Source organism: Gracilinanus agilis, chromosome 4 (genome assembly GCF_016433145.1).
Source record: "Gracilinanus agilis isolate LMUSP501 chromosome 4, AgileGrace, whole genome shotgun sequence".
In the NCBI taxonomy this organism is placed as follows: domain Eukaryota; kingdom Metazoa; phylum Chordata; class Mammalia; order Didelphimorphia; family Didelphidae; genus Gracilinanus; species Gracilinanus agilis.
The window spans coordinates 73857673-73868687 of record NC_058133.1 but is presented as its reverse complement, the minus strand read 5'-3'; the positions used below and the strand labels follow the sequence as shown (position 1 = coordinate 73868687).

Genomic DNA, 11015 nt, shown 5'->3' with positions numbered 1-11015 from the left:
ATCAAGAATATCAAAAGAATTAATGAAAAAATGTAATGAAGGTCAAGCAGTACCAGATTTTTAAACTGTATTATAAAGTGGTAATTATGAAAGCTATTTGGTATTGGCTAAAAAATAGAAAGTCAGATCAGTGGAGCAGAATAGACCTACAACAAACATTAGTAAAATATTATAGTAACCTTGTATTTGACAAAAGTATAGATCCAAGTTATTGGGATAAAGAAATCACTATTTGGTAAAAATGGCTGGGACAACTAGATATAGACCATATCCTACTCCATTCATTAAGATAAGTTCAAAATGAATACATGATTTAGACATAAAAGGAAATCTCATAAGCAAATCAGAAGAACAGGGAACATATTATGTATTAGATTTATGGAGAGGAGAGGAATTTATGAATAAATAAGAGATAGCATTGTGAGATATAAAATGGATAACTTTTGAGTACACTGAATTGAAAACTTTTTGTACAAATAAAACAAATGTGGCCAAGATTAGAAGGAAAGCAGAAAATTGGGAAAATATCTTCATATATAATATCTCAGATAGAGGTCTCATATCTAAAACATAAAGAGTACTCTGTCAAATTTATAATAAGAGCCATCCAACCATTGATAAATGAGCAAAGGATATGAATAGAGAGTTTTCTGATGAAGAAGTCAAAGTCATATATAAGTATATGAAAAAAAATGCTCAAAATCACTACAGATTAGAGAAATGAAAATAAAACAATTCTGAGGCATCTCACCCCCATTAGATTAGCTAAAATGACAAAAGGGCAAAATGACAAATGATGGAGGGGATGTGGAAAAAGACACTGATACACTGTTGGAACCATAAACTGATCCAACCATTCTGGAGAACAATTTAGAACTAAGCCCAAAGAGTTATAAAACTAAGTATATCCTTAAATCCATCAATAGTATTATTGCTGAGTCTGTTTCCCAAAGAGAACAAGTAAAAAAGGAAAAGAACCTATATGTTCCAAAATATTTATAGCAGCTCTCTTTGTGGTGGCAAAGAACTGAAAATCAAAGAGATGCCCAACAACTGGGCAATGGTTGAATGAACTGTGGTACATGATTGTGATGGAATATTGCTGTGGTATAAAAAATAATGAGCAGATTAATTTCTTTGAAAACTTGGAACAAACTACATAAGATAATAATGAGTAGATCTGTGAAATGAGTAGCTGAGATTACATATAGCTATAAACAATATTTGAAGAATATCTTGTGAATGTACCTCCAGAGAAAGAACTGAGAAGTGGAAACACGAAAGGCATAATTATATATATAATATATATATATAATTATGCCTTTCGTATACACACACACACACACACACACACACACACACACACACACACACGATAATACCTTCTATGGTGCAGGGAGAGGAGGAAGGAGCTGAGATACTAATAAATAAATTTTATTAAGAAAAGAAAAGAAAAAGAAAAATCCAAAGATACTTTGTAAGTAAATTAAGTAAGCACTGAACTTATTTTAGTAAATCTGATTTTCCATTTAAAAAAGAAAAAAGGAATAAACTGCTAACCCATTGCTTACCGCATATTCTTCTGGTGTAACCTTAAGAACATCGAATACCACAGCATCAAAACTCTTCTTTAGTTCAGAGCCTTTGTCACTTAATGATTCGGAACTGCTACTTTTCTGTTAATATAAAAGCAAACACCATCGCCAGTTTAATATATAGCGATTACGGTTGTGATGGAAACCAAGAGGAACAATACAATCAACAAGTTTTTGAAGGTGTCGGATAATTAAATACTGCAAAAATGTGCTGTTCACAGTATATTTGAATTATTTTTTCCTTTATTTTTAAAGGCTTTGATCTAGGAGCCAGAAAACTAACTTTGTAACTCATTTTAAGTCACTCATTTGTTATCCTTCCCTGAGCTAAAGTTTCAATATATATAAAACTGGAAGATTAGTCAAGATAATTTCTTAAGGTGCATTCTGGATAACCATTGTGTGATTAAATGATATTGATAAATAAGCCAATCTTTTTCTCCAAGTTAAGATCCCACCATATAGGAAATTTGGACAACACTAGGATAATAAATGAAATAATTAAAATTCAATGAAACATGGATTTAAAAGATTATAAACAAAAATAAAATCATTTTAGCATAGAGGCAGAGGGTCTGCAGGTAACTAAAGTTATATAGTCCAACCCGTTACCCAATTCAAAATCTAGTGGTGTATAAAATATGGAGTCGGAATCTAGTCTTAGTTTACCTAAATGTTCTTGGCCAAGCCATTTAAGCTCTCATCTTAAAATGAAGAGACTTTTCATGGAGAATATGGAGCATTTTTTCAGTTCTAAATTTGTCTAAAAATAAGAAGTTTGAACTAGATGACTTCCATGACTACATCCAGCTCTAATCTATATTCTTTGTTGATACTCAAAAAGATGCTTCTTCAGGGAAAGAGGTGAATCAATTACTCTTAAATTAAAACAAATAAATTAGTTGATTGGCTAAACAATTGTAATAAATATACAGCAAAAGTTAAATCTAAGACATCTTAAAAAATAGAAATACTTTAAATAGCTATCAATTCAAAATTACAATGTAAGCTAATTCAGAAATTCTAAAATAGAATTCAAACTGGACATCCCAGAAACCAGTCTTTAACTTAACTTGTCTAAAACTTGACTCACTATCTTTACACCTAAGCCCTCTTCCAAAATTCTCAATCTGTTGAAGGCATCACTATCCTTTTAATATCTCAAGTTTATAATCTCAGTACTTTTGTAGACAATTCCCTCTAAATCCTATATATTTAATCAATCACCAAATATCAATGTTTCTACTTTCATAACATCTCTCACATCCAAACCCTTCTTTACTCACTTAGTTAAGGTTCCACATTACCTATTATCTAAATCAGTGATTCCCAAAGTGGGCGCTATCGCCCCCTGGTGGGTGTTCCAGCAATCCATGGGGGCGGTGATGGCCACAGGTGCATTTATCTTTCCTATTAATTGCTATTAAAATTTAAAAAAATTTCCAGGGGGCTAAGTAATATTTTTTTCTGGAAAGGGGGCAGTAGGCCAAAAAAGTTTGGGAACCACTGATCTAAATTATTGTAGAAACCTGTTAATTGGTCTCTCAGACTAGGTGATAGAATGGATAGAACACTAGGACTGCTGTTAGGAAGATCTGAATTCACAGTCTGCCTTAGATATTTATTAGCTGTATGTCTATTAACAGACAATGTTACTTTTGGGGAAATGGCCTTATTTTTAAATAGTAAATCATTCAACCTCTATTTGATTTAGTTTCCTCAACTTAAAATGAGGATAATAATAGCATTTAAATCTAGGGTGATTATAAGTATCAAATGAGATACTTATAAAGTGCTTAGTGAATGCCCAGGACATAATTAAACACTATTATCACATATTATTGCCAAAATAACTTAAGGAAACTTAAGTGTGTTATCTTATCACATGGATTTCTTTTGTCTCTAAGATAAAATGCAAACTCTTCTCTGTTTAGATTGTAAAGTCCTATACAACATGGACCCAAACTATCATTCTACTCCTGTGGAGTTTCATTCCTCCTGCCTCCTTCCATAGCCCAACAGACCTCTCTATCTTCATAATCATACTGCACCTCCCATTTCCATGCATTTACCTTGCCTATTCCTCATGGCTAAAATGCACTCCACATCCATTATTCTATCTCATAGAATTCCTCTTTTCCTTTAAGATACAGTTTAAGCATTATCTTCTGCATGAAACTTTGATGGCCTTCCCCTCAACTGCTAGTGTTATTTCTCTCAAAATGCCTTCTATTTAACCACTTTGTGCATACAGGGTGGCCCCAAAATTTTAGTGCAATTTTAAACTACTAATCTAAAAAATTAAATAAAAAATACATACATACATATATACACACACACATATATAAAATTTACCCCTTTTATATGGATTTATTGTTTTCCCCATTAGAATAAATAGCTCTAACAGTTAGATTTATAGAGCATTTAATGGTTTAAATATGCTTTATAAATGTTATTTCATTTGATCCTAACAACAACCCTGAAAGGGAGGTACTATTATTATTATTCCTATTTTTCAGATGAAGTAACTGAGGAAAACAGTGGCTTGTGGCAGGTCACACAGATAGTAAATGTTTGAGGATAGATATTAACCCAGGTATTCCTGACTTCAGGTGTAGCAATCTATCCACTGTACCAACAAAGTTCATTGTAAATAGGCCTTTAACTAAGAAGTCAAACATTGAGAAGCTGCTATTACCTCCATTTTAATTATTTTGTTTAGTCATTTGCTTTTATATCATCAATAAATGCTGAATTTTTGTAGCTTATAAGGCAGGCTCAAACAAGAGATTATTATAGTGCCTGGCATATACAAGAGCTTAATAAATGTTTATTCCCTTCCCTTTTGCAGTTTTAATTATTTCCTTGCACCATCAAGAATGATTAATAGGTCTAGAATTATTAAGGATAAACTTTTTGAAATTTCCAGTAGCAATGATCTTATTTTATGTTGCTATCACAAAATACTCCATTTCTGTTAAGAAATCTGTATGATTTGAATCATTTGTTTAATGCTTCTTTGTTGTCATACTGTTGAATGAGTTCATGTTTGATTTCACTGTTAGATTTGTATGACCTGTTACAGTAAATAGAATGACAAAAACAAGTTGTACAATAACAATACTGTAAAGAGAAACAACTCTGACTTAAAAATTCTGATCGATACAATCACCAATCACAATTCCAGAATATTGATGATAAAATATATTACATGTATCCTGTCAATGAGGAAAATCAATGTTGAATTTGTTATGTATTAGTAATATTTCTAGGTGAAATCATTCTTCCCATACCCTTCCAAGGTCAGGGCTGAATAACAACGTGCTTTCAAATTGAGGTCACTGGGGCAGGGGGAAGTAGGCTAGAACTTTTGTCTTTTTTTAAAGATCTTAAAAGAATTAAAGGTAGGGCTGATGAGCCATGGTGAACTCTGACCCATTTGAAAGTAAGGAAGGCCAGCCATGTGATTATGGTATGCTGGCTTCTTCCTAATTTAGACAAAGATCCACCTTCCTGGTGATGGAGTAATGAGGAAAAGCTGAGGTCTCGAAGTCTGTGGGAAGCCAATAAGAGAATAGATAAAAATCTGAGACCCCTCTTTTGACACCTCTTATGATCCATACCTTTTCTTATTGGAAAAACATTATAGACTTATTGGAAAGCTTTGAGTCCATAACCAGACCAGAAGCTACTGAGTTAACAATTTCTCTCCTTGATAATTAAGAAGCCTAAACCCTAAAAAATATATTACTTAGATAAGGACTGGAGCCAGACAATTTAGTCCAGACTATCTGACCAGGTGCAGATCTGTAAATCAAGGCAGAACGCAATTAGTAAACATCTCCATGAAATTTATTTCTGCTCCCAGAAGTAAACCCCTACTAATTGGTGGTTGGAATTTGGCCCTTGTCCTTGCACCCATATCTCTACTTTTTAGACTTTAATGGATTGTGTATGATTTGTAACCCCTTCGCAGCTGTGACTCTTTCTTTGTGTTCTTTGTTTGAAACCAGTATAAAATAAAGTCCAAATTCCATAGCGTTAGAGCAACATGGGCTAACCACTAGTCTAGTTGTTCTCATTTTCTTTCTTCTGCCTTAACAATCCTAAGCCACCAACACCACTCAGGACCCCAAAACCAAATAGGGGGCTAGCTCCCTATAGAAGTCTAACTGCCTTTCAAAATATCTGCCAATAGGAACTGTCAGAGGAAGTCCAAGGGAAAACTGTCAGGTCAATCAAAAAGAAGATACTCTTCTCTTTAAAGTAAAGAATCAAGGCTCACTGGGGGTCTTTCCACTTAGGAGACTAAGGAAAGACCCATTCTTTGTTAATTGGACTGTATGCCCTCATTAATAGATAATGTTACTTTTGGGGAAATGGCCTTATTTTTTTATTGTTTAAAATCTGCATATTAAACAGGGAGGATTCAAGTTACAAAATAAGACATTTTTGCACATAGCCGAAGTGGGGCAGTTTTCTTCACTGTATATATTTGTTACAAAGATTTATTTTTCTTTTTTTCAGTAAGTTTCCAAAAAAAAGAAAGAAAAGGTCACTGAATTTTTTTTTAATGTGTGGGAGAGAAGAAAGCACAGAAAGAATCACAGGTCAGAAGGCCAGCTTTGAAAATTACATGCTAGATGCATCATAAATTTAAAAAGAAAGTCAGCAATAACTGAATTATTGAATAAAAAAATGTGCCAAGAACTGTGATGAGTCCTGTGGACATTAAAAGAGTTATATCTTGTTCACAAGGACTCACACTCAGAGGATGGATGGGAAAGTCCAAGGTGTGCAATTGTGTACCAGATAGGATGGTCCAGTGGTCATTAGGGTTTATGAGGAGATCAGATGAAAGCATCATGGGCTTAAAGGGCATAGACAAAAGGCAGATGTTAAGTTGTAGATGGCCTTAAGAAGCAATTGCAGTGTAGATGAAAATGACTTATGATCTTCCATTTTACTGGAAGTAATAATGATTTCTGTCTTAACAAGCCAGGTGAGTAATTAATCAGTCCAGGTGGTTTCTAGGTAGCCCTGGGAAGGGCACCATTAGTAATGTTGTGTGTATCCTATTGCCAACCAGCTGTACCAAATGGGTCCTGGAATGATGATGGGGGTGGAGGAAAGGAAAAGGATTCATGTCTTGAATAATCCTTTGGTCCTATTCAACTAAATCTACAGAGGCTCTCACTCTTAGATTTGTTATGTTCAGAATTTTTTTAACAAAAAAAATGTTTTTGTCTATTGGTCCTCTTAAAGTGTTAACCTTTCTAGAGCCACTCAAGAGTGATAGGCCTTGTATTTAATTAATATTGTTGGCATTTTTTATTAGGATACTTTCCAAATATGTTACAGTTCACTTTCTAATTCTAAAAATATATTTTAAGACTTTTAATTTGCTGCTTTAACTTCAATTTGCTAGTAAATCTAACCTATGTAGCCATAGCTTTTTCTTTGATGTCTTTATGTGTTGAAAAAACTGGATTGTAACACTTTTAAAGATGGTAAGTTGAAATTCAAGTGTCTCTGTCTGGTAAGGCTGATAGGGCCAAGATACTAGGCCTATTTCCTTATTTTAATAGTGTCTTGCCTGGAGGAGACTAAGACATATGTAGATAGCAAATGTATCCATTGATTCATTACAACTCATCTCTGGTTCAAGGAAGTCTAAATGATATTAAAGCCACAAGTTGAAGAAGTTGTTAAAGTATCACTCAAATAATTCAAGAACCACTGATAAGTACTTACTGTATATCAGGCACTTTGTTTGGTGCTTAGGATTCAAATATTAAGAATAGAAAGCTTACCAAAAAATGGTAGCGAACTAGAATACTAGATCACCTACTAGAACACCCCCAGAGGGGCTGATAAAAATATTAGTCTCAAAAAAAAGAAAAAGAATTAGTTGTAGATTCCTCCATCCAGCACAGAGATCCACCAATCAGAGTACTACAGAGATCCTCAAGTGGACAAATCAGGAAAGGTAGAAAGCAGAGCACAGAATAGCTAGAAGGTCTCCAAGTCCCTGGGGTGCAATAAGGCACTAATGGCCCTGAGTTTAGTAATGGTTAAAAAATACTAGGCAAAGACCAATTTGAGATATCCCTAAAGCTCATGGTTTGCAGGAGTTTAGTACAAGAGATCAACCCTGGGGGAGATCCTGGTGGTGATGCCAAAAGGCAAAGGCCAATCAGACATCCCTGATTCTGGTGGGAACAGCCCCTGAGACCAGCAGGAGAAATAAAAGACCCCAGGCAAAAACACAGAGCTCTGTGTCAAGAGGAAATCCATAGGCATGACCAAGCTTCATAGCAACCACAGCAACAGGAATCCCTTGAGGGAGAAGCCTCAACTTGATCACCATACCCAAGACCAGGAAGACACTAAGATACTGAGGCTGAGATGAACAAACCAAGGAAAACTCCAGATACCATGAGGAAATGGAATAGTATTATATAAAAGTACCTCCAAACTTGGTGTGAGACCAAGGAATAAATTGAGGTAAGGCTGCAACTCAACAGTAAATCCACTGAGAAAAAATACATCCTGGCCACAGAGATATAAAAGTGCTGGAAGAAATGAAAAAAGAGATACAAAATGGAATAGCTAGAAAGAAAACTTGACAATGAGAATCGATGTCTTAGAATAGAAGGTGGAGAATCTGAACCAAGAACTGAACAACCTGAAAATAAAAATAATCCAAACTGAAAATGACTTAGTATGATAAGAAATATGAAAACAGAAATCCAAAGACAAAGAAAAAAACAAGAACAGAAAAAACCTAGAAGACATGATATCAAAAACAACTAAGCTAGGTTTCTGGGAAGATGACAGCTTAGACGGAGTGAATCTTAAAACCTCTGCACCCTTACACACTGAGATAGAAAATAGTGCGCTTCGAGAAGAGGACCAAATCTAATAACAGGACAGAGCAGGGGGAACCTACTGCAGCATAACTAAAGAGGTACGCCAAGAAAAAGGCTTCAATTCTTGAACTTTCAGGTCTGAGGGCATAGAAGGGGAATCCCAGGATGCCTCCCCCATGTGCTGTGCAGAGTCTCCAGCGGCCCGGTAAATCTCAGGGCTGGTAGGCGCACCGGTGGGGAGAGAGGGCCTTACTGGCACGGGACTTGGGGAGTTAAACACAGGCACTAGAGAGGTGACTGGAGGAGAAAATCAGAGAAACACAGAAAAAATGCCCAGAAGATGATGGTTTAGAGAGAGTGAAACCCCAGACCGCAGACAGCTTGGCTTCCTCATACTGAGATAGAGAACACAGGGCTTCAAGAGGAAAGAAAACCAGATCAAACACAGTGGACAGTGCAGGGGGACCCCACTGCTGGAGAGCTCAGTTCTGTCCCCCCACTTTCTTTGGGTTTTTGTTTGTTTGTTTTTCCCTCCCCTTGAGGTTTTAGCCTTAGGACGGATTAAGCAGTAAGATTAATCCAATCAATACAGGATTAATCCCAACAATTGGACAGACAAGAAGTTTTCAGAGGGCAGAGAAAGTAACTACAAACCTCCATTGCCAACAGAGGGAAGATCTTTCATCAAAGATCATTAAATACATCTGCTCAAACTAGCAGAACAAGGAAGGAAAAAATATGAGTAAGCAACAGAAAAAGAGAAAAGAAATGACAATTGACAGCTTCTTTCAAGGAAATGAAAAGAGAGCAAATGAAATAGAAATAGAAGAGGAGAGGAAGTAATTCCAGCGAACTGGACACAGGCTTTGGAAGATCTCAAAATTCAATTAACTCAAGAACTTCAGGAACTCAAAAAGCAATCAAGAGAGGCTGAAGAGAATTTGAAAAAGGAAATACACAAACTAAAACAAGAAAATAAAGTCTTAAAAGCCAGAATTGGCCAGCTTGAAAATGAAGCAAAGAAGGCAAAAGATGATCTACAAAGAAAATCAGACCAGAAAGAGAAGGATGACCAAAAAGCAGGGATGAAATTCAGTCTTTAAAAAACAGAACTCAACAACTAGAAGGAAATGTCTTCACAAAGCAGCAAGAATATATTAAACAAAACTTTAAAAAATGGAAAATTTGGGGAGACTATGAAACACCTCATTGATTCAATCAAAGATCTGGAGAACAGAGCTAGAAGAGACAACTTAAGAATTATTGGTTTACCAGAACATCATGATAAAAGAAAAAGTTTAGATAGCATTTTACAAGAAATTATCAGAGAAAATTGCCCAGAAATTCTTGAACAAGAGGGATAAGTGGAAATTGACAGAATCCACAGATCACCTCCTACATTTAATCTACAACTGACAACTTCCAGGAATATAGCCAAATTCGAAAACTACCAGACTAAGGAGAAAATATTACAAGCTGCTAAAAAGAAGTCATTCAGATATCAGGGAACCATAGTTAGGATAACAAAGGATCTGGCTGCATCTACATTGAAGGACCGGAAGGCATAGAACACAATATTCTGGAAAGCAAGAGAACTGGGTCTACAACCAAGAATCAACTATCCAGCAAAACTAACTATATTATATTGCAGGGGAAAGTATGGTTATTCAATAAAACCGAGGACTTCTAAACATTCATCAGAAAAAATTGGAATTAAATAGAGAGTTTGCTGCCCAAACCCAGAACTCAAGAGAATCGACATAAGGTAATTAAGAGAATGGGGGGAGGAGAAAAAAATTCTTTTCTTTAAGAGACACAACAGTTCAATCAATTTATATCTCAAGAAGAAAAGAAGGTATTGGCAAATATTAAAAATTGTTATTACCAACAGGGTAACTAGAAAAAGTTTACATAGAGGGAACAAGGACAAACTGTATAGGATGAAATGTAAAGCGATATATATATGTATATGTATATATGTATGTAAGTGGGTAGGTATAAATATATACAAAACTGGGGGGAGAGAAGATAATAATAAGAAAAATAGGAAAACAAACGAAAGGGAATACATTTATATTCCATAAAGAAGCTCGTGGTACCAACAGGGAAAAATAACAATACACTGTAAGGGTAAAGAGGTTAGAGAGAGGAAATATTCAATACTTAAGTGCATTGAAATCAACTTAAAGAGAGAACAATCAGATCCAATGGGGCAGAGAATTGATTCATGCCCTATAGAGAAGTAGAAGGGTAACAAAGGGACTGGTAAGGAGGGAAGCAATACAAGGGAGGGAGAGGGCTTGGGGGGGGGGGGACTGCAGCATGGCTTTAAAGAACAATAAGAGGGGAATAAGAAGGGAGGGGGAGAAAGGGAAGTTCAACAAGGGAGGGGATTATAGGAACTGATTAAAAACAAAACACTGGTATAGAAGGAAACAGTGAAAGAAGAAAAGACAGGACTAGGAAAGAGAATCAAAATGTCTGGGAATGCACAGTTGATAATTATAACTCTGAATATGAATGGGATGAACTCACCCATAAAAGGGAA

The 11015-nt window shown here is 35.4% G+C and overlaps 1 protein-coding gene across 1 annotated transcript in view; it reads right to left on the bottom strand.

The window, feature by feature from the left end:
• The window catches only part of RALGPS2 (Ral GEF with PH domain and SH3 binding motif 2), a 160919-nt gene that overhangs the window by 133616 nt on the left and 16288 nt on the right, over window positions 1-11015 (bottom strand). Inside the window, exon 2 of the mRNA XM_044674893.1 lies at window positions 1572-1676. Coding sequence (XP_044530828.1) covers window positions 1572-1676 — 105 coding nt within the window. The remainder of the gene's footprint in view (window positions 1-1571; window positions 1677-11015) is intronic.